General features: G+C 60.1%; 1 protein-coding gene across 1 annotated transcript in view; it reads left to right on the top strand.

The window, feature by feature from the left end:
• Positions 1-25,656, top strand: part of COL18A1 (collagen type XVIII alpha 1 chain) — a 58,968-nt gene that overhangs the window by 9,924 nt on the left and 23,388 nt on the right. The window contains 20 exon segments of the mRNA XM_050785658.1: positions 3,534-4,078; positions 8,616-8,702; positions 11,520-11,579; positions 12,387-12,516; positions 13,473-13,549; positions 13,815-14,030; positions 14,392-14,418; positions 16,346-16,408; positions 16,514-16,600; positions 16,920-16,973; positions 17,153-17,311; positions 18,326-18,388; positions 19,160-19,186; positions 20,935-21,066; positions 21,507-21,569; positions 22,461-22,487; positions 23,779-23,814; positions 24,689-24,760; positions 25,062-25,097; positions 25,450-25,539. Of these exon segments, the coding sequence (XP_050641615.1) occupies positions 3,534-4,078; positions 8,616-8,702; positions 11,520-11,579; positions 12,387-12,516; positions 13,473-13,549; positions 13,815-14,030; positions 14,392-14,418; positions 16,346-16,408; positions 16,514-16,600; positions 16,920-16,973; positions 17,153-17,311; positions 18,326-18,388; positions 19,160-19,186; positions 20,935-21,066; positions 21,507-21,569; positions 22,461-22,487; positions 23,779-23,814; positions 24,689-24,760; positions 25,062-25,097; positions 25,450-25,539 (2,051 nt within the window).

Raw genomic sequence — 25,656 nt, 5'->3', positions numbered from 1 at the left:
TCAGCAGGAAGTCTCCGCCCAGGGAGACTAGCCCCTCCCTGAGGCTCTGCAGCCTTGGGCATTGGTGGAAGTGTTTGTTCGGAGGCTGTTTTTCTTTGATGCCAAGATGTCCCCCCAGGCACTTCACCATGTCAGTGCCACGGTGTGATGGGGTGATGACGGTGGCAGGTTGATACCCCCGGGCAGTTCACTGTGTCAGTGCCACGGTGTGATGGGGTGATGATGGTGGCGGGCTGATACCCCCAGGCAGTTCACTATGTCAGTGCCATGGTGTGATTCGGTGATGATGGTGGCGTGTTGATGCCCCCAGGCACTTCACTGCGTAAGTGCTGCAGTGTGATGGGGGGATGATGGTGGCGTGTTGATGCCCCCGGGCACTTCACTGCGTAAGTGCTGTGGTGTGATGGGGCAGTGATGATGGCGCGCTCTTCAAGCTCTGGATGGGTTCCGGAAGCTCTGTGTGAGTCTTACTGAGGTGGTTATTTTCTCTCTTCACAGGAAAGTGGGCTGAGCGAGGAGCCTTAGGGTCTGTCATTGGCAGCGACTCCCTCGCCTGCAGGTGTGCGGTGGTTCTGGCTCAGCAGACCCCACAGGGCTGTCAGGGCGTGTCGTCCCCTCTGTCCGCTGAATGGCTCCAGCTCGGGTCCGTTTGGCTGATGTCAGTGTTGCAGTGCTCACTCTCACAGCCATTTACCTGCTGGTTTTCCGTTAGCCTTTGGTGTTACTTTAGCTAACATTTTTGACAAGGTGGAGCTGGATTTTTCTTGCTGCCGCTGTTTTTCATCCACTGCTTGTGCCCACCAATGTGGTCTGCATGTCCTATGCCCCAGGCACCAAAACCACCGGCTCTCTGGCACCTGCCCTGCCATCTCGTGCCACTGTGGTCACTGACTGCATGTTCTGGCTTTTGTCCTTCTTCTGCCTCTTCTGTATCAATTGTGACGTCTCCGTTTAACGAGAGTCCTGCACGTGCGTGCTTGAAATGGAGGCTTCCAGGGTCCCTGAAAGCTTTCACAGAACCACTGATGTGGCCTCCACTTGCTGGCATGGACCTGGGCAGCCGTGCAAGTGCCACACAGATCTCCAGGGCACTTGGTCCTGGGAGTCACAGGGCAGCTTTTGTGGCCGCACCCTGAGGTCTCAGCTACCATGGCATAGATGCTGTGGGTTTTTGGGCTTCGAGGTCACGCCCTGGGGATGCCGCAGCCCACCTGCCCTTGGCCCCCATGGGCCCCCAGCCGCTGTATGTTTGGATTTCTGAACAGGCCCAGGTGGCTGAAGGACAGGCTGTGCTGGCTCCCCTGGCCTGAGGGAAACGTCCCGTCTCAGAGCCGTTTTCTCTCGGAGCACCCATGAGATTGCTTTGATTTCTAGTTTGCATCAACCCTGTGTCTTGGAAGCTGTTGGGCCTCTGAGTGCTGAACTGGGTGTTGCCTGAGCAACATGAAACCCACCTGGCTGGACTAGGCTTCCCCAATTCGGCTTGCCCCATGCAGGCAGGAGCAGCCCTGGCTCTGCAGGACTGGAGGTGGCTGTGTGGGAGGGCAGGGGGCTGGCCAGGCAGCCTTGGATCTTTTCCTCAGGACCCCTTCAAAGGGGCGGCAGAGACTCCAGGCCCCGTGCCCCGGGGACTCAGGCTGGGCTAGTTCTGAGGAGCGGCTGGAGCGCCTGGTGCTGACGGGTGAACTCGGGGGCAGCTGGGTGACTGCCAGGGCATCTGGCCCCCAGGCCGAGAGTCCCATTTCCTGATCTAGCACAGCCCTGGCGTGGACATGTGGGGCCTGGGCACTTCTTCTAAGAAAGGATCATTGTAACAGCTGCCATCTGGGTAGATGGCAGCCTCTGTCTGAGGGGGAGATGACTGCTGGCCTCAGAGCCCAGGCTCAGCCCGTCGGGACCCCTCTGCCCCTAGCCTCAGGGTGCAGGCGCCGGACCAGGCTGCTGTCCACAGAGCCCATTGTCCACTCTGTGCCTGGCCCTGCTTCCAGTCGGCACGAGGGTAGGGCCCACAGGGAGTCCAGGCCGCCACACCGCCTCATGCTGAAGTCAGGGCCTCGCGGGGGCAGCAGTGACGCTGGAGGTGCCCACGGCGTGTGCCAGGGCCGGGGGGTCTGCACTCTTGTTTCCGCTGGTTCTGTGTTCTGTGAGCTCTTTGGAGGTACTGCTTCCCTCGTGATGTCCAGGCTCAGCACTTCTTCCCTTGTGTCTTGTCCCAGGTCAGCCTGGCCCAGCCACAGGGCCCCCAGCCCACAGGTACATGCACACAGGTGCTCGCCCCCGCCTTCCTCAGGACGCCTGGGCATCAGCAGCCCCTTCCCACAGGAGAGCTCGACCAGGAGCCAGCCCGCCGCACAGGCGTCCCGGAGTAACCGTTACACTCTGTCGGAAGCAGACCGTGTCCAGTCTGTCTGGGGCCTCACGGTCACGGGAGTAGGGCCTTGGGGCAAGTCCCTGGCCCAGACTGTGGCCGCAAAGCCCGTGCTCTGCCTGGCATGGCAGGTGTGCTGGGAAGTCACTCTGAGCAGGGTCTGTCCTTGAGTGGGTGCTGCTCCTCCCGTGGGCAGGAAACGAGGTGTGAGAACTCCAGGCACTGGGGCTGCGTCCTGGCTTGGGCTCCCTGGGAGAGGGATGGACAGGGCTCCTTCTGACCCTGGGCTACTGAGTTGAAGTGAAGTCAAGCTCTGCCTGGGCAGGAATGAGTGGAGTGAGTCACCCAGCGCTGCGGGGCATTTGCAGGGAGCAGCGGGGCTGGTGGGGAGACCGTGGCACGTTGGCAGGTACATGGGCGTCAGCATGTTGGCAGGTACGTATCAGGCGTGCAGCCCCTCCAAGGGGTGACTGTGGCCCCGAGGGGAATCAGCACGGTGGGGTGGGGAGACACTACTTGTCCTTGCCACATGAGGCACCACACCCAGTGAGTGAGCTGGCGCCCTGACAGCGCTGGGTGAAATCCCACACGGTGCCTCTCAGACGCCACGTGGACCCCCAGCCGAGGCAGCCGCTCTGGGCAAGGCCCCGTAGCCGAGGCTTCCAAGAACATTGGGGTGTGGAGTCAGCCTCCTTCCTTCCCTGCGGTGGAGCTGCGGCTTCACAGTGGAGGCCATGCTGGGTTGCCCGCCTGGGCTGCACCAGCAGGGGCAGAGTGGGTGGGCGGGGCACAGGGCTGCCAGCCCCGCCTCTCACAGCTCCTTGCTTCGGCGGGGGTGCCGGCCAGTCCCTGGCCCCTTCTCCCCACTGGCTGTGCCCATCCCTGCTGAAAGCAGCGAACGGGAGCCTGTGGACACCATGTCCCCTGCAGGCAGGTGTCTGCATGGAGCGCGCCTGTCGTTTGGGAATGAGTGAACTAGGGTGGCCGTTGGGTGGTCATTGGGCGGCTGAGCCCAGGGCATCAGGGCAGGCTGCCAGGCGCGTGGAAAGCCCTCTCAGACTCAGTTTCCCCTTTGTGCCCCTGCCTGGCCACCTCTCCAGGCGGCATCGGTGGCCCCTGGTACTGTCCTGCACAGCCACCTCACCAGCTGTCTTCCTTTTTTCAGAGCGCGTCGGCGAGGAGGTGGGGCTACTGCAGCTCCTTGGGGACCCTCCACCCCAGCAAATCACCCAGACGGATGACCCCGACGTCGGGCTGGCCTACGTCTTTGGGCCAGATGCCAACAGCGGCCAAGTGGCCCGGTACCACTTCCCCAGCCTCTTCTTCCGCGACTTCTCGTTGCTGTTCCACATCCAGCCGGCCACGGAGGGCCCAGGGGTGCTGTTCGCCATCACAGACTCGGCGCAGGCAGTGGTCTCGCTGGGCGTGAAGCTCTCTGGGGTGCGGGACGGGCACCAGGACATCTCCCTGCTCTACACGGAGCCAGGCGCAGGCCAGACCCACACAGCCGCCAGCTTCCGGCTCCCCGCCTTCGTCGGCCAGTGGACACACTTAGCGCTCAGTGTGGAGGGTGGCTACGTGGCCCTCTACGTGGACTGTGAGGAGTTCCAGAGAATGCCGCTTGCTCGGTCCTCACGGGGTCTGGAGCTGGAGCCCGGCGCCGGGCTCTTCGTGGCTCAGGCAGGAGGAGCGGACCCTGACAAGTTCCAGGTAACCCCCACTATGCTGTTGCCGGGGGGCTGCAACAGCCAGGGTAGGGTGGGGTGGCGGTGGCCACTGGGGACAGGGACAGAGCTGCAGCCTGAAGAGGAGAGCCCCACCCCAGCTGTGGTCAGCCTTGGCCTCCGGTGCAGGCCTCCCAGGTTCTTGGCCGGCCTGGCTGGGGTAACATTCACTTTCTTGGCTCTCTGGCTTCTGTGCCCCCAGGAAGGGCTGCCCTGGGCTTCTGTGGTTTCTCTGAGACACCAAGGCCCAGCCTAGGAGGGCCCCATTTGAACGACTTTGTAACTAGACATCCACCCCAGCTGTGACCCCGTGACCCAGAGACACCCCCAGGCCTGTGCCAAGCCCCGTGGTGAACTGGGGCTCCCGACCTCTGACCGGCCGGTTGGGTGAGTGGGGACCAAGTCTGGGCCCAGCCACAAGCCTCGGGGCCCCATGCAGAATGAAAGCTGGGGTCCTTGTTGAAAACGATGAGTGATCCAAAGCTGGCGGCAGCAGGGTGTCGGTCCCAGCAGGGTTCTCCTGTGGTGACTCCACACCGGCTGGGACCAGGGGCTCAGGGCGGCCCTGCAGGTCAGCACCTTTAGCAAGGGTGCGGCAGCCCCAGGCCTGTGAGACTCCACTTCGGAGCACGTGGTGGGATCCCCCAGCGGTGTTGGCATGTGGCCGTCTCCACCTGAGTCTCCGGGAAGTCCCTCCAATGTGCCTTCATTTCTTGGGGCTGGGGGAGCGGACAGAGCCCTAAACCCATGTGGGGTCTATGTCCAAAGCCCCTGCATTTCTGGGAACCTTTGGCTGGGAACAGCCGTGTGGGTGACCTCAGCTGGCACTGTCTCCCAAGTCCCTGAATTCTAACATTCGAGCTGGCCCGCAGCTGGGACGCCCCTGCCCTGACCTGCCACAGGGGACAGAAGGTTAACTGTTGCCCTGACAAGGGCTGTTTGTTTGAAGTTGTTCTAAGTCCTGGTGTCTGGGGGTTCTGCAAGCTGACCTTTCACCTTTGGCAGGAACTTTTAACCCTCAGAGCTCAGGAGCCGCTAGGACGTTGACACCAAACTGGGCCTCTTTGTTTTCCTCTTGATCACAAACATGATTGCCGGGAAAGAAGTCAGAGTCACCCCCTCCTGTGAGAGGCAGTTTGTTGTGTGAATCCCCAGCCATTTCTTGGTGGAATAAAGTCGCCCACAAGTGCTGTACATCTTTAACGCTGTAAGGAAAGGCGGCCAAGTGCCGAGAGCTGGGGTACGTGGGTGCACAGCTGTGCCCGATGGTGCTGGGGAGAGCCGGGCCGCCGCCCTGCAGTGAAGGCCTCCTCATCAGCGAAGTCCCACTTCCCAGTTAGATGTGTAGGAAAAGGGGGTCTGGGTGTTTAATTTTGTATTTCTTGGACTGTTAGTGAAGACAGACTTCCACGTTGCCACTTGTTTATTGTATTTCTTTCTTTGTGACTGACTGGTTTATGTTCTCTGTGTTTTTCGGTGGGCCCAACTCTCATTGATTTTTACAAACTCCTTACATATAAAAGAAACTGCTCTTTGGTTTCGCATGCTGCAGACTTTATTTTCACCTTGTCTTTTTTTTTTTTTTCTTTTTTTTTTTTTTTTGACCATTGGGATTTGATGTATGGTTTTTTTGGGGTTTTTTTGTTTTGTTTGTTTTAGATGGAGTCTCGCTCTATTGCCCAGGTTGGAGTGCAATGGGGTGATCTTGGCTCACTGCAACCTCTGCCTCCTGGGTTCATGTGATTCTCCTGCCTCAGCCTCCCGAGTAGCTGGGACTACAGGCTCCCGGCACCACGCCTGGCTAATTTTTGTATTTTTAGTAGAGATGGGGTTTCACCATATTGGTCAGGCTGGTCTCGAACTCCTGACCTCAGGTGATCCGACTGAGCCTCTCAAAGTGCTGGGATGACAGGTGTGAGCCACTGCGCCCGGCTGGGATTTGATGTGCTTATGTGGTTAAATCTGGCCTGGAGAAGACACCATGATTTACAACAGCCCAGTGAAACCTTGGAAGGTCAGAGAGCTGGAACAGGAGGGAGCTAGAGGGCCCTGGGTCTGGACCTGGGTGGCGCGCCGCAGGCCGTGTGCTGCTGGGCGTGGGTGGCGCGCCGCGGGCCGTGTGCTGCTGGGCGTGGGTGGCGCGCCGCGGGCCGTGTGCTGCTGGGCGTGGGTGGCGCGCGCGGGCCGTGTGCTGCTGGGCGTGGGTGGCGCGCCGCGGGCCGTGTGCCGAAGGCCATGTCAGTTGATCTCTGTGTCAGGTCCCTGCAGGCCTCAGGTGTCAGGAACTTTCTCTTTGGGTCTTAGATGAGATTCCAGCTGGGGAGAGGAGAAACACGCTTGTGTGGTAGAGAAGAAGGTGGAATTGTTCAGCACAAGATTTTCTCAGACGTCTGAATTGAGATTCTTGGGAAAGAAACATTCGAGTTGTGTGACTCATCATTTCTGGCAGAAACAAGCACAGAGCTTTGGGAGCAGGGAGGAAACCGAGGCTTCCTCCTCCTCAGACTCCACGAGGCTGCAGTGCCCCCAGCGCTGCCACAGATGGTGCCTGGGACCCCCGGCCTCCGCGGGGTCCGACAGAGCCCTCCAGAGCGTTGGTTGTGTTCCTCGTCGTAAGAGTCCTGCGGTGTTGTTGGTCTTTTCAGGTTCACTTTCTTGGGTCGGGTTTGTCAGTGGCCGTCTCCGGGGAAATCATGCACCCCCCAGCTGTGCTGTTGTGAACGTCATTTCCAGCTGTGTCCTGATTTCCAGGGCGCTGAGGCTGCAGCATGTTGGGAAGCATTTTACACGCTTTTCCCTAACAGGATTCCTGTGATCTCTGTTTCGGTGTCTCCGGATTTCATAACTTTCAGTCCTAAGTCCCTTAAATATTTGCAATGGGCCTGTGGCTTTTGCACTAGTGCCATCTGCCCCACCCCTGGAGCCAGTGGCCGCCACAGGCTCGGAGCTGCTCTGCCCTTTGTAGCTGCCCCCGACCCAGGCACCCTGTAGCCCCAAGCAGAAGGCGTCGGCACCCTCGGGAGCACCCTCAGGAGAGCGCTGTGGCCGGAGAGCATGGCGGCCACCTGTCAGGTTGTCAGGGCCTCACGGGCGTGTCTGCGTGGGGATGGATGTCAGGAATGCCCAGCCCCTCCCCCACACCAAGACCACCTAAGATGCACCCCTGGCACCCCTCCCCTGCCCGGGCTGCCCCAGGGCTAGAATGCAACCCCAGCTCCTCCCCAGGCATGACCTGGAGCCTCTTGAATGTGAAGGCTGCTGCCCTGCCCCCACGCAGCAGGTCCTGGTGGACGGTGGACCCTGGACCCCGCGGTGCTGCCCCGGCCTACCCAGGGCACTGTAGGCAATGCCCCTCCCCTGCGGTGTGACGCTGAGAACCGCTGGTGCGTTCTGTGGGAAACCCGTGCACACCCAGGGGGCTCACGGGGTCCACATGCCCCATGCATGAACTCACACACACATGCATACATGATCTCATGTTTGCACACATGTGTCCACGGAGATGCATGGTCTCACACACATGTGCCCATACACTCAGCACTCACACCCCATCCTGCAGGCTCAGGCCCCACTCCTGAGCCACCTGCCCGGGCTTTGGGGCCCAGCTGGCGTGGGGATCCCCAGGCTCCACCTGGCCTCACTTGGCTCTGAAATCTAGGCCAGGATGCAGAACTCGCAGTGCGGCCAGTGGAGCCCCTGGTCCTGTGCACAGCCCCCACCTGGCAGCCCCTCTTCCTGCCAAAGCCCCTCCCAGTGTCCTCTCCCCGGACAAGCTGCTGGCTTGAGGCTTAGGACATTGCGCCCTCCTGTGTCCCTGCCCAGAGTCCCCAGCCTGCGTCTCACGAGACACTGCCAGCCGCGCCAGGACCTAAGAGGGCAGGGGCAGGCACCCTGGCACTCAGCCCAGGACTGAGGATGCTGGAGGGAGCGGTGGGTGGGTGGGTGGGTGAGTGAGATCGGCTCCAGACGGAATGGGTGCAGAGATCCAGGAAACTCCCCCACACCTGCGGCATTTTGGTCCTTGGCTTCTGGGTTTTGCTTTTTATGAAAAGGTAAAGTTCAAAGAAAGCAAAGCTGTGGTGCTGCCTTGGTTGGTCCAAGTCGGGAGATGAGGCCGCCTGGGGCTTGTGTAAAGCTCCCAGGACTTGGGGTTGGGGGATTTAACCTGCAGCCCCTCGAATCTGCTCCTCTCTCCCAGGCCTTGGATCGAGCCACGCCCACTGTGGTTCTAAACCCATAGCACTCAGGTGGCCCATCAGCCGCCTCAGATGAGCCGAGTCTGAGGGAGCAGCCTCCGCCCAGCTGGGTGCTTTCCACACGAAAGCGCCCAGGACCCCCCTGGGTCTCACCACGTCTTCCTACCATGAGGCATACCGCACCCCCAGGAGGCTGCCCGAGACCCCTTCGCTCCCCGAGACGCTCCTGCCCTCCGTGGGCCCGCCGAAATCTGGAGCTCAGGCAGTGCTGGGGTTGCCGCTGCTGCCTCAGGACCGCTGATGACCGCTTTCTCTGTCTGCATTTAGGGGATGATCGCTGAGCTGAAGGTGCGCGGGGACCCCCAGGTGGGCCCCATGCACTGCCTGGACGAGGAAGGCGATGACTCAGATGGGGTGAGTGACAGCCGGGTCCCGGGCGGGGTCTCCCTCAACCCCTGGCACGTGGAGTTCAGGGCCAAGGGCTGTGACAGGAAAAGTCCCAAAAGATGCCACTTTGGGTACCGGGAAGCTGCGATACCATTTCCGTGCTCTCCTGTAACACCTCGGAGCCCTTCCTTGCCTTAAACTTTCCCACATAAAAACTAATACAAAGCATAAAATAAACACCAGAACCACCCTTCATGGCAGCTGGTGAGACGGAGGATGTGAGGCAGCTCAGCAAAGAGTGTGTGTGTGTGGTGTGCCCGTGTCTTGTGTGTGGTGTGTGTGTGTGGTGTCTGTGTGGTGTGTCTGTCTTGTGTGTTGTGTGTGGTATGTGTCTCTGTGTGTGTCTTTGTGTGGTGTGTGTGGTGTGTGTGGTGTCTCTGTGGTGTGTCTGTCTTGGGTGTTGTGTGTGGATGTGTGCATGTCTGTTTTTGTGTATGTGTGTGTGGTGTGTGTGTCTTGTGTGTTGTGTCTGCATGTCTGTGGTGTGTCTGTGTGTGTGTAGTGTGTCTCTGTGTGGTGTGTCTCTGTGTCTGTCTTGTGGGTTGTGTGTGGATGTGTTCATGTCTGTGTTTTTGTGTGTGTATATCGGTGTGATGTGTCTGTCTTGTGTTGTGTGCATATGTGGTGTGTGTCTCTGTGTGTCTGTGTGGTGTGTCTGTGTCTTGTGTGTGTGGGTGTGTGGTGTGTGGTGTGTCTGTCTTGTGTGTCATGTGTGTCTGTGATGTGTCTGTGTGTGTGTGTAGTGTGCCTTTGTGTGTCTCTGTGTGGTGTGTCTGTGTGTGGTGTGCCTTTGTGTGTCCCTGTGTGGTGTGTCTGTGTCTTGTGTGTGCAAGTGTGTGGTGTGTCTGCATGTCTGTGGTGTCTATGTGTGTTTAGTGTGTCTCTGTGTGGTGTGTCTCTGGTGTGTCTGTCTTGGGTGTTGTGTGTGGATATGGTGTGTCTCTGTGTGTGTGTCTGTGGTGTGTCTGTGTGTGGTGTGTCTGTGTGTGTGGATGTGTGCATGTCTGTGTGCATGTGTGGTGTGTGTCTCTGTCTTGTGTGTTGTGTCTATGTCTGCGTGGTGCATGTGTTTCTGTGTCTGTGTGTTGTATGGCGTGTGTGTTGCTGGGGTGTGTGGAATCTCATCCGTGTGTCTCTGTGTCTGTACCTGTGTGTTGGGGTGTGTGTGTCAGTGGGGTATGTGTGTCGGGGTATGTGTTGGGGTGTGTCAGTGGGGTGTGTGTTGGGGTGTGTGGAATCTCTGTGTGGTGTGTGTCTCTGTCTATGTGTTGTGTGGCATGTGTATTGGAGTGTGTGGAATCTTGTGTGTGTGTCTCTGTGTCTGTACCTGTGTGTTGAGGTGTGTGTTGCTTGGGTGTGTGTTGTGTGTGTGTGGTTGGGGTATGTGTTGGTGGAGTGTGTGTGTTGGTGGGGTGTGTGTGTTGTGCGGCATGTGTATTGGGGTGTGTGGAATCTCACGCGTGTCTCCGTACCTGTGTGTTGGTGGGGTGTGTGTTGGTGGGGTGTGTGTTGGTGGGGTGTGTATGTGTTGGTGGGGTGTGTGTGTTGGGATGTGTGTTGGTGGGGTGTGTGTGTGTTGGGGTGTGTGTTGGGGGGTGTGTGTGTGTTGGGATGTGTGTTGGTGGGGTGTGTGTTGTTGGGGTGTGTGTGTTGTGGGTGTGTGTGTTGGGATGTGTGTGGAATGGGGTGTCATGTGTGTCTCCGTACCTGTGTGTTGTGCGGCATGTGTATTGGGGTGTGTGGAATCTCATGTGTGTCTCCGTACCTGTGTGTTGGTGGGGTGTGTGTTGGTGGGGTGTGTGTTGGTGGGGTGTGTGTGTGTTGGGATGTGTGTTGGTGGGGTGTGTGGAATCTCATGTGTGTCTCTGTGTTTGTGTCTGTGTGTTGTGTGGCGTGTGTGTTGTGCGGCATATGTGTTGTGCAACGTGTGTGTTGGTGGGGTGTGTGGAATCTTGTCGTAGCCAAGGGGAGTCCGCCGGCCCCAGGTGTGAGGAAGAGCAGGGAATTCTTCTCACTCAGGGGCCCAGATCACAGCGTGCCCCACGTGGCCGTGGACCCACAGCCTCACTCCTGGGCGGCGTGGGCAGGAGACACCATGGCTGAACTGTGGGCAGCGTGTGCACATCCATGTTGCTTTCATGTTTTTTTCTATATTTCACCTGGTAAGTCCGTTGTTTTTGCCTGGAACATGCCAGAAGATGCCAGATTGTTCACATGGCGGCCATGACAAGGCTGTGCCCTGGTACAGCTTGCCGGGTGCTGGGGGTCTCCGAGGCGCTGCACCCCCTCCCCTGGCCTGCCTTGCCTTCAGGGGTCATTAGCGGGCCCTGAGGATGATTCTCCTCTGGGTTTTCATGAAGTTTAAAACGTCCAGCCGCCTTGGTGTGGGTTCGGCCCAGGCCTGGGCCCAGCAGGGCCTGCGCTGGGGAAACCTGTGCGGGGAGCATCTGTGGTGGGGCCTCCTCCAGGGCAGGGCTCTGGCCGGAGGAGAGGAGCGTGTTCCCCTCCCGCCTCTGCGTGTCTGACCACTGGCCGAGGCAGTTTCAGAAGCATCACTGTCCGCGACCCGATTGGACAAGACTTGTTGAAGCTCAGAGGGTGCCTGGGCAGGGAAGGCCAGCGTGCCCACCCCAGCAGCCCCTCCGAGAGCACCAGAGAGGGCTGGACAAGGCGGGAGGGGGCTGGGAGGAGGCAAGAGCAGCCTCCTTTGCTTCCCAGGCCTGCTGGGCTCGGGGCCTGGTCTGGCTGCCATCTCTCCAGCCGTTCCCTTTTCAAACTCCTCAGGCATCTGGAGACTTTGGCAGCGGGCTCGCTGACACCCAGGAGCTTCTCAGGGAGGAGATGGTGAGTAGCCGGACGAGGCCCAGCCCACCCTGCAGGGTCCCGGGAGAGCCCCTCCCAGCAGTGCAGTGCACACGTGTGTACACACAGATGTGGCTCCAAGAGCCGCCTCTATGCCATGAAGACACATTCCCGGCTGGGAACCGGGATGCTGGGCTGGGCAGACGCTCCGAGCCTGGGGACAGGCCCCACTCCAGTCCTGCCTGACCACCGCGTGTCTCTGGTGAGAGGACATTCCTTTAAACGAGGTCCTGCCCTGCACATTCCTTGGTCTTTGAGGCGACCTTGGCCTTCCGTTCGCCCCATCCCTCCGTTAGCTCATGGGTGGCCACCAGGGAATGAACGGGTGTGTGAGTCTGACGACCAGGAGGAGAAGGCGGTGCAGGGAGCATGAGGAAGGGCTTTCCCCAGCTCGGGCCACCTGAGAAAACACAGGAGGGGCAGGGAGCGGGGAGGCCCCAGCCCCAGGACTGAGGCGCCGTGCTTTCCGTTAGAGACGGGCGTGGGAATGTGGCCCCTGCAGGGACCCTCTGCAGGTTCACATCAGCTTCCCAGCATGGCCTCTCAGGCGCCAGGAGGCCTCTGTGGTGATGGCAGGCACGGTCCTGGAGCCGGGGAGCCCACAGGCGGCCACACCCTTGCAGCCCACGGAAGGAAGCCCCTTGCACGAAGCCCTGCAGCGCCCTCCTGTTTCAGAGGATTTTTCTTTATCCTTCTTGCAATCTTAAGTATTTCGTTTCACAAACCAAGCAAGGCTCTGCCGGGCATCTGCTGGTTGAATAACAGGCCATCTCCTCTCTCGTCCTCCAGGGCACAGCCCTAAAACCGAGGCTCCCCACGCCACCCCCGGTCACTGCTCCACCCTTGGCTGGAGGCAGCAGCACGGAAGATTCCAGAAGTGAAGAAATCGAGGAGCAGACCACAGTGACTTCATTAGGAGGTAAGCTCTTTTCTGGATGTGTGTGCGTGGTGTGGTGTGGGGTGTGTGTGGTGCGTGTGTGAGTGTGGTGTGTAACATGCATGTTTGTGTGATGCTGAGGTATGTGTGTGATGTATGGTGTATGTAGTGTGTGGTGTATATAGTGCATGTATGTGTAATATGTGGCACGTGTGTGATGTGTGTGTGATGTGTGGTGTGATGTGCATGTTTGTGTGACGCGTGTGATGTTTATGTGATGTGTGTGTAGCATGTATGGTGTATGCATGTGTGGGTGTGTGTGGTGTGTGCATAGTGTGATGTGTGCAGAGTGTGTGGTGTGTATTGTGTGTAGTGTGTGTTGCATGTAGTGTATGTGTGGTGTGCAGTGTGTGGTGTGTGTTGTATGTGTAGTGTATTGTGTGTAGTGTATGTGTGTGATGTGCATGTGTAATGTGTGTGTGTAGTATGTGTGTATTGTGTGTGTGTGTGTGTGTGTGTGTGTGTGTGTGTGTGTGTGAGGCAGGTGGGGAGATGCCGAGGCCTGGATGGTGGCTGTGGGTACAGGCTCTGGGTATTCACTGTGCTTCTCTTGCAAATTTCTGTTGGTTTTCATTTTTATTTTAATTAAAAGTTAAGAGGGAAAGAGGAAAAGGGACAAAGCATGCTGGCTGATAAGAAGGCATTTTGGGGGGCCAGGGTCTCTTGTAACAAGTTCAGGAAGCATCTCCCAGGTTTCAGCTGTCATCGGCTTAGGTGGCCACACCGGCCTCACTGTTGATTTTAAATTCTCTCTCCCTGTTTCCTGTGCCTGGGAGCCAGAGCTTAGGGGAGTGCAGCTTGAGGCTGGGAATCTGATGGTGTCCGGCCAGGCTCCAGGACTGAACGCGTTGGGGCTGCCGGGGCTATCTGGGATGCCAAGAGCAGAGCTGGGACCACCCGGGGGGCCTGACAGTGGCCACCTCTGCTTCTCTTCTCAGCTCAGACACTTCCTGGCTCAGATTCTGTCTCCACGTGGGACGGGAGTGTCCGGACCCCTGGGGGCCGCGTGAAAGAGGTAAGGCCACCTCCCTGTGCTCCGGAACCATTCTGAACCAAAGCACCCGTGGCCTTTCGGGCCACTCACTGGTGAGCCCTGATGAAGCCCCTCTGTGCCCGTGCCTCCTTTGTGCCCAGCGCACGGTGCCAGCATGCATCCACCCTGCGTGTCCCCCGTGGGAAGCAGAGCCCAGCCCGGGACTCTGTAGGGCACAGCGGGGCACGTGGGCAGGGTGTGTGAGGCCTCACCCCAGCCCGGGCCCTTGTGTTCTCTTTATTCCCAGGGCGGCCTGAAGGGGCAGAAAGGGGAGCCAGGTAGTCCAGGCCCGCCTGGCCGGGCAGGCCCCCCAGGCTCCCCCTGCCTGCCTGGTCCCCCGGGTCTCCCGTGCCCGGTCAGTCCCCTGGGTCCTGTAGGCCCAGCCTTGCAACCTGTCCCCGGACCGCAAGGACCTCCAGGGCTGCCAGGGAGGGACGGCACCCCTGGAAGGGATGGCGAGCCGGTGAGTCCTCGTGCCCCTCCAGTCCAGCCCCTTCTGGAGGTGGGGGCTCGGGCAGGACAGGGAGAGGCTGCGGCCAACGTGGGAGTGAGCTGAGCTGGGATCGGGGCAGGTCAGCAGCATCCTTGGGACCACCGTTGCGTGGGGTTGGTGCTGGAAGGTGGTCAGATGTGGGAGGCGGAGCTGCCCAAACACAGCCCTTGTGGGTGCGAGGAGGCTCCTGGCGCGGGTCCCGGGACATCCGGGGAAGGCATCTTTGCCACCTCGGGGGGACTTGGAGCAGGCGGTGCCTTTCCATGTGCAGACCCTGGGTGGGGCTGGAGGTGGCATTTCCGATCACTCACGGCTTCTCTTGCACACCCAGGGTGACCCTGGTGAAGACGGAAAGCCGGTAAGTCTGCTTCTTTCTGATCCCCATGTTATCTGTGATGTTTGCTTAGACCCCAGGGCTGTGTTGCTGGGGACACTCTTTTTAGGAGGGGACTACACAGCAAAACCATTTTGAAGATGAAATTTTGTAAAGAAGAGTGTAGCTTGGTGGGAAATAGGTAGTCACGTGTTAGTGTGGAGACATTTAGGCCACAACCACCAGGAAGAAGAAAAGACACAGCTTCCAAACCTTTGGAAAACGCACAGCAAAGACAAAGGAGGTCGGAGGGTGGGGGCGCAAGACAGGAGAGAGGCGCGGAGCGACCAGGGGATCTGGAAAGTCAGAGCTTCTGTCTCAAAACACGCAGTTCAGATTTTAAAAATCAGCAAACACCGTTTCCAAGCACAGTGAAATGACGTGGTAGACTGCGAATAAAGATCTGGGAATAGCCTGCCCGGCAAATGGTAACACTCGGCAGAAAGTGGGGCCATCACGAGTGCTGGACGGGAGGGTTCAAGTTAAAAACAGTCTAGAAAGTCTGAAAGGACAGGGAGGGCATCTCATGGTGCCCACCGAACAGTCATTACCGACCGCCTGGAACCCCACAGCCAAGCTGCCTGCGAGGAGGACCATGGCAGACTAAGCAGGGCAGTCGGCTGGGGGGGCGGCACGGGGCCTACCCACTGCAACAGGGTACACACACGCGTGTGTGAGTGTGGGATGAGGATCCATGGGGCCCACCCACAGCAGGGCACACACGTGTGTGTGCGTGTGTGCATGTGCGTGTGTGTGCATGTGCCTGTGTTTGAATGTGTGTGCACGTGTGCAAGTGTGAGCATGTGTGAGTGAATGTGGGTACGTGTGTGCACACGTGTGTGAATGTGTGTGCATGTTTGTGCATGCGTGTGTGTGAATGTGTGGGCGTGTGTGAATGTGCGTGTGTTTGCGTGTGCGCGTGCATGTGTGAATGTGTGTGTGAATATGTGTGTGTGTGTTTGAGTGTGTGAATGTGTTTCAGTATGTGCATGTGTGAATGTGTGTGCACATTTGTGTATGTGTGCATGTGTGTGAATGTGTGTGCATGTCCATGTGTGTTTGTATGTGCGTGTATGAATGTGTGTGCATGTGTTAACGTGTGTGCATGCACATATGTGTTTGAGTGTTTGCGTGTGTGAATGTGTGAGTGGGTGGGATGAGGATCCACAGGGCTCAGCAACAGGCTTGATCTTAGACTTTCCCATCCAGAAAAGGAAATCCTGCCCGACTTTGTCACCATCACTTGGACACTTCAAAACACTGACTTTCACCTAGGCACGAGGCCCTCACCTGCTGTCCCGTGCAGCAAACACGCAGATGCTCTGCCCACCACATCCCCCTACACCACACGTGGACACATGCACACTACACACACCACGTGTGCACACACCACACATTACACACACCACAGGTGGGCACATGCACACACGTACATGTACCACACGCACACACGGCATACACCACACATGGCCACACACTACACACATACACATACCACGGGTGCACACACATGCACACACCGTGCATTATGCACACCATACATGCACACTCACGTCACACAGACATATCACACATGCACACACCATACCCCTCACACATACTGTGCATACCACATCCACACACATATATGTAACAACCCAAGCACCGGCTATTGTGGAGGCCGTCGGGGGACCTGCTGTGACCTCCCGAGGGATGCTCCCCACAGCTTCCCCCAGGCGTGGCTGGCGAGATGGGCTCAGGCGGGAGACAATCTGCTGGGCCTGGCACCCTCCTACTTTCCGGGCCCCGGAGACTCCCCTGAAGAGCTCAGCTCCCGTCTGTCCCCTGCCTGGGGGAAGAGCACTGAGGGTGCCAGGCTGTGGCCCATGGTGGGGTGCCTCCCCTGACCGGGCTCCCGGCTGCTGTGTTCCAGGGCGACACCGGGCCGCAGGGCTTCCCCGGGACTCCAGGGGACGTGGGCCCCAAGGGTGACAAGGTGAGTGTTTGTGGCTCGGCGGGGCCCCTTCCTGTGTTGGCCCTTGGCCCGAGGTGGGGGCTGCGTGCGTGCCCAGGGTGTGACGAGCTTGTCTTGTGTTCCCAGGGAGACCCCGGGGTTGGAGCGAGAGGACCCCCAGGACCCCAAGGGCCTCCGGGGCCCCCAGGACCCTCCTTCAGACACGACAAGCTGGTGAGTCCCGCCCTTGGCTTCCTGTGACCTGGGCTCTGCCATCCTCAAAAGCAGGTACTGCTTCTGGGAGGGCATCTGGCCCAGGAGGATCAGCTCCACCCTCAGGGGCTTGCATGGGGTCTCAGCTGAGCTGAGGGGTCACACGTGTGGTGGGAGCTCCCACCCACCTGCCTTCAGGCTTCTCTGGGGGCAGCAGAGGGGCTGTGGTTTCTCAGCTCCTGGTAGAAACAGCTTGATTCGCAGCTTGCGGGGCGGGGGCCGGGAGTAGCCAGGCGGGGGCCAAGCTCGGGGCAATGCGTCTCTTGGCTCTTTTCCTCAGACCTTCATTGACATGGAGGGATCTGGCTTCGGTGGTGATCTGGAGGCCCTGCGGGTGAGTGGCCCTTAACCTGCGGCGCTGCCTGATGTCTGTGCCCATGAGGAACAGGCCACGGACCCCCGAGATTCAGCTGGGATCCTGTGGGGGGTGGGGACGAGGCCTGGTTTGGGAGTGGTGGTCATCCCTGGTGGGTGCCACATGGGCTGTGACCATCTGTGTTTGCCCATGTCCAGGGTCCTCGAGGCTTCCCCGGACCCCCCGGACCCCCCGGTGTCCCAGGCCTGCCCGGCGAGCCAGGCCGCTTTGGGGTGAACGGTTCTGACGTCCCAGGACCTGCCGGCCTTCCTGGTGTGCCTGGGCGCGAGGGTCCCCCCGGGTTTCCCGGCCTCCCGGTAAGTCCTGCCTCAGGAGTCCTGTCTGCTGGGAGTGGGGGGTGAACACCCCACGTGGGACCCCTGCCCCACCTCAGGTCTCCCCAGTCCCCACCCCTCACCTCATCTCCCCTGGGAGTTGGCGGACAACTCCAGACTCGGGGCCACCCTGGGGTGTGTGGAGGCACCTCAGTGGCCACCCCGTGGTTCTGGGGGTGCTGACCAGTGGGGGTGGCTGCAAGCAAGGCCTCCGACTTCTGGCCCTGTGGGTCCGCGGACTGCACAGAGTGTCTCCATGAGCAATTCCCATGGGTGGGGGTGGGAGGGCCGAGGTCAGCACTGCCGGAGGGCCAGGGGAGGGAGGAGCCTGCTTGGCCAGCACAGCTCATGGGGTCTCAGGGCCCCGCGGGAGGCTCCCCACTGGCTCTGCCACATATGACGGGCAGCAGGTGCCTGCAGACGTGGCTGCCGTAATTGGGTCACGCTGCGCTGGCATCCCGTGGCCCGAGGTCACTCAGTAGCATGCTGTGGCGTGTAGGGCAGGGAGTGTGTGGTTAGGTCACCCATGACGTGCCCCTGCCTCCGTGACAGTCCCTACCTGAGCCAGCCAACCCTCCTGATGGGCGTTTGCCATCACCATTGGCTCTGAGGCCTCTCTGGGTGCCGCGTGGCAAGCCCTCCCCAGCATCCAATCTAAGGGGCAATTTGGGCTTAAAGAATATGCCTAATCCGTATTCATACGTGTGGCCAGACCGTCTCTCAGAGGGAGCAGCGGTTACCCCAGCCCTGGTGTTAAGTGCCTTCCGGCCATGGTGCTGTCGGCCCTGCCATCTCATCCTGCCAATGTGGCCGTGAAACTGTGGGTTGCACAGGCCGTGGGGTCTCCCGTGAGCCCTGGGACCCGGGCCCTGTGTCTGGGGAACGTTCAGTGTCCTGCCTTTGGGCCACCTGTGGAAGCCCAGATAACCTGTTAACCCAGAAATCGTTTCAGTAGCTGAATGCCATCAAGATCCACTATGCTCTGCTCTCCTCCAGGGACCCCCAGGCCCTCCAGGAAAAGAGGGGCCCCCAGGAAGGACGGGGCAGAAAGGCAGCCTGGTAAGTCTCCCCTCGAGTCTAGGGTGAATGGGGCCCGGCACCACACCATGTGGCCAGGGCTGGCCGAGCCCTGGGGGTCCAGGGGTGCCTGGTGACGTCCGTGAAGGGGAAGTGCCAGGAATAGCTGCCCCCATCACAGCCCCACAGCCTGGGGCCTCGGGCTCTGGAGGTCGCCCTGACCTGGGCGCTCAGGTAGAAATTATGGACCGTGATGATGCCGGACTCATGGGTTTTAAGAACGTGGGCGCCCCGCGAGATCTGAGATCTTACTCCAAGTTTCCACATTGGTTACGGGGCAGTGGCCATGAGCCTCTGTCGGACTGACGCCAGGAGCTGGGGCCCCGGGCGTTTGTGGGTGGACTTGGCGGGAGGCGCCTCCGTCCAGCTCCCTGGGGAGCGGTCTCCAGCGTGACCTCAGATGAGAGCTGCTCTGCTTTGGGCTGAGCAGGGGTCAATGGCTGTCAATGCCCCTTGCGGCTCTAAGCCTGTGGCTGAGCTGAAGGACCCTCCCTGGGGAGGCATCCAGGCTCCACGTGGAGCCGGGTCCAGCATTGGGATCAGGCGTGGCGTCCCTTGTGGCTTCCCTTTCAGGACCCCAACCATACCAGAAAGGGGGATGACAGTGGCAACAGCCTCAGAAACTATTAAACCAGCACAGGCAGCAAAGCAGGGATCCGGGTCGGGGCGTAGTTCCTGGCAGGGCGGCGCGCCTCCCTCTGTCCTCTGTGCTGCGGGCCTGATTTTGTCATGACCCTGCTCTTTTCCGTACAGGGTGAAGCAGGCGCCCCAGGACATAAGGTACAAGCAGAATCCCCGGCACAGCCGTCCCCTGCCCCTGGTGCCCACTCAGTGGTCGTGCCCCCAAGGAGGGTGGGGGCCCCACGGTCGAGGGAGTGAGCTCTCCTGGGGCTGGCCTTGACCCCCAATCCTGCCAGCCGTCCACCCTGCCGGAATTGCTGGCAGCGGCCTCTGTCACTCTGGTGGGGTGGCTTCGGCCCTTGTCACTCTTGCGATGTGGCTTCCACCGAGCTCTGGTCTGCTGGTGAACTGAGGGCAGATGTGTCCTGGAAGCTGAGCTCCTCTGGAAACGAGCTCCCTGTGGCGAGTGCGATAAAGCAGCTCTGGGAGCTTCGGGAGGAGGGGCTGGGCCACTGCAGGTGGAGAGGTCGCCTGCGGCCTGGGGAGGGTCCTGAGCTGGGCCCCCCAACATCCTCCCACAGGCGAGCCCCATCCGCCTGCCCTGCAGGCTCATGAGCGTCTGGGGGCACTCGGAGGGAGCGCTGAAGGCAACTGGGGTGTCCTTGGTGGCCCTGGCCTGGTCCAGAGTCTGCTCAGACCCTCTGGACTCAGGGCAGCCACTCTCCATGGACCCAGCCTTCCTTCGGGCAGCCTGAGGTCTGGGCCACAGCCTGCTTGACCAGACAGCTTATCTGACGCCCCCACAACGACCCACTTCCTCCTCCTGTTCTGCTGGAGTGGAGCTGGAGGAGGAGCCGGAACCCTGCAGAGGAGGTGCTGGGAGCCGGTCCCGGGCCTCCAGTTGGCATCTGTGCCAACCCCACGACCACACATGCCCCGGAGGTCCCCTCGAGGATGTGGGCCGCCCACTCGAATCATGTCCAGAACTCCTCGCCTTGGGCTGGACAGGGTTGGCACTAACAGGGAACTTCCCCCAGAGCACGGCCAAGCCCCAGGCTGGGGGTGATGAGGGAAGGAAGGCCGGTGGGGAGAGGCATGAGGAAGAGGACAGCAGCGAGTCAGGTGGTGAGAGCACCAGGAGGGGCTGAGAGGACACAGGCTGGGAGTGAAGGCATGTGCATATACACGCGCGCACGCACACACACACAGTGCACACACACGCATACAATCTCCAGCATATGTACACACGCGTGCACACACAGTGCACACACAATTTCCAGCATATGTGCACACACACACGCACACACAATCTCCAGCATATGTGCACACACAATCTCCAGCATATGTGCACACACACACAATCTCCAGCATATGTGCGCGCGCGCACACACACACAATGCACACACAATTTCCAGCATATGTGCGCACACACACGCACACACAATCTCCAGCATATGTGCACACACACACGCATACAATCTCCAGCATATGTGCACACACACACACACAATCTCCAGCATATGTGCACACACACACGCGCATACAATCTCCAGCATATGTGCGCGTGCACACACACACACAATCTCCAGCATATGCGCGCACACACACACAATCTCCAGCATATATGCGTGCATGCACACACACACAATCTCCAGCATATGTGCGCGCGCGCACACACACACACAATCTCCAGCATATGTGCACACACACACACACACACAGATCTCTCCAGCATAAAGTTAGAAGAAAGGCTGCTGTGAGGTCTGCGTTGCTTTGCAGAATGTTCCTTACCTTTTGATTTGCAGGGTTTAGAAAGCATCATAAGAAAACATATCTACACCAGGGTTGCAGGGCCAGCGGGGGCTGGGCTGGGCTGGGTCCTGACACGCTCTCCTCACCCCACGCAGGGGAGCAAGGGAGACCCTGGTCCTGCTGGCGCTCGCGGGGAGAGCGGCCTGGCAGGAGCCCCTGGACCCGCTGGACCACCAGGCCCCCCTGGGCCCCCTGGGCCACCAGGACCAGGACTCCCCGCTGGATTTGTGAGTACCGCCTACATCTGACCCCCTGGAGTGCTGGGGGCTGCCTTTGCCCCAGCCCTGCTACCCCGGCATCTCACTCACAGAGCAGCACGTCCTGCGCGGTGGTCTCACTGGCGCTGCCTTGGCCCACGATTCCATATTCCCCATGGTGGAGCTCGAGTCTCTCTCCCGTCGCCCGTGCCCCACGGTGCTGATGGGGAACTCGGCCCAGCCATACCCTGGCACCTGTGCCCTGACCAAGAGCGAATGAGCTGACCCGAGATGGGCTGCCCCTGGGGGCCCCCGCCCCGGCCCTGCCACCAGGTAGACAGTCCCCTTCCGAGAATGGAGGCTCCCCAGGCCACCGTGGCCCCAAAGTGAGGGGTCAGTGCCAGCCCCAGGGAGGGGCCCTTCCCTAAGAAGGGACACAGGCCCACGCGTGTCTTGTGTGTCTCCTCCAGGATGACATGGAAGGCTCCGGGGGGCCCTTCTGGTCAACAGCCCGAGGCGCCGATGGGCCGCAGGTACTCTTGTGAGCTGGGCATGGCCAGCTCTGAGGGCTGAGGGAGTGTTGTCTGGGGCAGGAGGGTGTCCCTGAGAGCCACCAGCCTTGCATGGGGCCGGACGCTGCCCCGCAGAGCTGTGAGGGCCGCATGTGGCAGGCGCTGTGCACCGTGGGCCACCCTCGCTCTTGGGAGATGCCCCTTCATTGAAGTAAAGTCACGGGATGAGGGCCTGGTCTGCAAAGTGGGAGACACTGTGGGTGGTCAAGACAAAGGACCGTGGGGCCGCATGCCGCCCGAAAGACAGGCCTTTCTGGGGAAATTCAAGTCATCACATTCTTTTTGTGGCCCCAATTTTGGGAAGTAACAAATGTTCGGCCTGAGTAGAATCTGAAATTCCTATGAAATCTCCACCTTGTTCTACTGTTAACATATGTACTGCTCAGGGTTAGGGCCAACAAAGAGTGACCAAAATCCCAAAACAACTGCTCAGACAGCTCAGCTGTGTCAGGGGCAGACCCAGGGGCCGGCAGCCCCTTCCTCCCCCACCCCCGCTGTCCCCTCCACACCACCATCTCTCCCGTGGTGCCAGCATGGAGGAGCCCCCAGGGCCACATGGGGCGGCTGAAGCCACAGCGTCCAGCTTCACGCTCAGAGGCGCAGCCTGTTGAGAGCATGGGTGTCTGGGACACATTTCGTACTCTGAGCAAAATGAATGAGAAATTTCAATTAGGCAGAAACTAATTGATTCCATAATAAGTTAGAATGGCTTTACCATTTTAAGTCAGTACATTTCCTTTTACACACACATTTTTAATTGTTGACTGTTACCAGCGGGCTTTTCTTGTGGGAGAAGCATCTCACAGCAGGGCCTCCAGCTGCACTAACGCTGTGTCTCCTCTGCCCTGATAGGGACCCCCTGGCCTGCCAGGACTGAAGGTCAGTGACGGATGTGCCTGGGTTTTGGGGGTCGCTGGCTCAGCCCTGGCCTCGGCACCCCGGGGCTGGGGGAGACAGGGCCTTTCCTCGGGTTTTCTGATGGCAGGAGTAGGATGAATTCATCCTGGGAAATTTGCAAAATACAGCAAAAAAGCCTAACGGAAATAATCGCACCCTCGGGCCGGGCGCGGTGGCTCAAGCCTGTAATCCCAGCACTTTGGGAGGCCGAGACGGGCGGATCACGAGGTCGGGAGATCGAGACCATCCTGGCTAACATGGTGAAACCCCGTCTCTACTAAAAAATACAAAAAAAAACTAGCCGGGCGAGGTGGCGGGCGCCTGTAGTCCCAGCTACTGGGGAGGCTGAGGCAGGAGAATGGCGGGAACCCGGGGGGTGGAGCTTGCAGTGAGCTGAGATCCGGCCACTGCACTCCAGCCTGGGCGGCAGAGCGAGACTCCGTCTCAAAAAAAAAAAAAAAAAAAAAAAAAAAAAAAAAAAAAAATCGCACCCTCCTCCAACCCAGACTTCCAGCGTTAAGGCGCCATTGTCCCGTTCTCTCTCCGAAGCCCAGGAATCAAGATTCCTGGGTTCACACACCTGAAGCGTATTCTCAGACTCGGGCTGAAAAGAGGGGCATGGGAGAAGAACCCGGGGTCCCTACCTCAGCTTCAGGGACAGGTGGGCTCCTGGGCTCAGGGACAGAGGCGTGGTGACCTTGTAGGACCCAGGAGCTTTGTCCTCTGCTTCCCTGTCCCTGGGGGACACCAGCCCCCAGCCTGGCCCTGAAGACCCCACCCCTGCCCAGGCCCCGAAGCTTCCAGGGCAGGTGCCTGAGGGGTGAAGCCTGGAGGCTCCTATCCTGGGCCCTGGGCAGCAGCTGCCTTTCACCCCACTGCGCGCTCATCGGTGTGTCCTCTGCTGTGTGCGGGGCCAAGGGCACGTGGGGCCCACCCTGGGACTGGACTTTCACTTGTCACCAGCCCCTGCCGTGGCACCCGCTCCTTTGAGAATGCTTTGCTTTCATTTGCAAGACGTTGGAACATTACAAAAGGCTTTTTGGAAGATCCATGTATTCGCTTTCTTGAATTGTTTAAATGAGGCCATCTCAGCGGGGACCATGGGGTCCCTGCACAAGTTGCTCAGTGTCCCTGGGACCCCTCGGCTCTGGGCTGGGGGAGGGTGGTGAAATGTATCCTGGGTAACTCGCCCTTCCCTGCCCCCGGGGTGGACGCTGCCTGAGGACGGGGCTGGCTCAAGCAGGTGCTTACCAAGCCTGCTTTATTCACTTAGGGGGATCCTGGTGTGCCTGGCCTGCAGGGAGCCAAGGTAAGCTCTGTGCCTGGCAGGGGGCTCCAAGGCCACAGTCCACAGCCCTGGGAGCCTCCTCACCCCACGTGGGTTCTGGGCACCCCCTCCAGGGCTGGGTGGGCTGTGGGGTCCTGGCCAGAGTGGCTGAGATGAAATGCTGGATGGGGACGTGGCCAGGCAGAGGCAGGGAGAGCCCAGGCGGACGTCTGTGGAGATCCGCTCGGGGCAGCCTCTCGTGCTCTTCCTCGCACTGCTTTGTTTATTTATAATTGAAGACATGCTGGTTTCAAAGGCAACCCCCAGAACACCCACCTGCAGGGCACCCAACCCCAGGTACCCCCTGGTTTGGCTGCGTCAGGAACATGGTCTTCCTTCCTCCCAGCTGTCTGACGGTGCAGGCCCCTTTGGCCCCTGCCACCGGCCTCCCGCCTCTCCTTTTCCCCGACTTCCCCGTCCCCCACTTCCCCCTCCCCACTTCCCCCTCCCCACTTCCCCCTCCCCCCTTCCCCCTCCCCACTTCCCCCCCCCCCCCCCCTCCCCCCCTCCCCCCCCCACTTCCCCCTCCCCCCCCCTCCCCCTCCCCACTTCCCCTCCCCACTTCCCCTCCCCACTTCCCCTCCCCACTTCCCTCTCCCCCACTTCCCTCTCCCCCACTTCCCTCTCCCCCACTTCCCTCTCCCCCACTTCCTCCTCCCCACGTCCTCCTCCCGACTCCCCCCCCGACTCCCCCCCAACTCCTCCATTCCTCCACAGCCCCTGCTCAAGCCCACAGGGGTGAGATAGAGAAGCCCAGGCCACCGCCACGTCCACGGGTGCCCCAGACTCCTCGTGGGGGTCCCCCCATTCCTGGGCGTGTGGCCAATGCCCTGTGTCTTCCATGTGACCCTTTCAGGGAGAAGTTGGAGCAAACGGAGCCCCCGGGTTCCCCGGCCTCCCTGGCAGAGAGGGCACTGCTGGGCCCCAGGTGAGCCACCTTGGTGGGCCCAGGGTGCAGGGGGGTTGTGGAGCCCCAAAGGGACTATGCCAAGATGGAAGCTGGCAGGAGGTGTGTCCCTCCCGGGTCCCTGGGCCTCCGTGTGCCCTCCCGGGTCTCTGAGTGCCAGGAGCCGAATACAAGTGTCCACCAGGACTCTCGGTGGCTGCCTCCCTCCCAGGCCCCAGCCGGTCGGGAAATAACCCCACATCCTCATCGCAGCCATCCCTCACGGGGAGCCAGGGGCTCCTGTTTCTGTCGGTGGTGAACCATTTCCTTCCCATCTCTTCAGGGGCCGAAAGGAGACAGAGGCAGCCAGGGAGAAAAGGTGAGTGTCCCTGGGGCGGGTGGATGGGGTGAGGGGCGCTGGGACATCTGGAAGGTTTGGCCTCGGCTGCCCCCAGGTCCGTGCCCCTGCCACCCATGTGACCTCAGAGACTCGGGGCAAAGACCCTCAAGTTGACAGGGGTGGCTCTCAGGCTGGGGGCAGTGTGTGTGGCTCGGCCATCCCTGTTGGAGCCTGCCCTGCCTGGCAGGGGGCTCCAAGGCCACAGTCCACAGCCCTGGGCGCCTCCTCACCCCCCGTGGGCGCTGGGCACCCCCTCCAGGACTAGGTGGACTTTGGGGTCCTGGCCAGAGTGGCTGAGATGAAATGCTGGACACGTTTCATCCTTTTCCAGGGAGATCCAGGGAAGGACGGAGTCGGGCAGCCAGGCCTCCCCGGACCCCCCGGACCCCCGGGGCCTGTGGTCTACGTGTCGGAGCAGGATGTAAGGACGCTGCGTGGGTGGGCGCCCAATCTGTCCAGATACCCCACTGGGTGCAGAGATCGCTCCCTGAGCCCCCACACCCCCAGGTCAGGACAGGCCTTGACTGCAAGGCCACAC

Source organism: Macaca thibetana, chromosome 3, assembly GCF_024542745.1.
Source record: "Macaca thibetana thibetana isolate TM-01 chromosome 3, ASM2454274v1, whole genome shotgun sequence".
Taxonomy (NCBI): domain Eukaryota; kingdom Metazoa; phylum Chordata; class Mammalia; order Primates; family Cercopithecidae; genus Macaca; species Macaca thibetana.
Note: the sequence above shows the minus strand (reverse complement) of the source record. Positions and strands in the feature narration are given on the sequence as shown.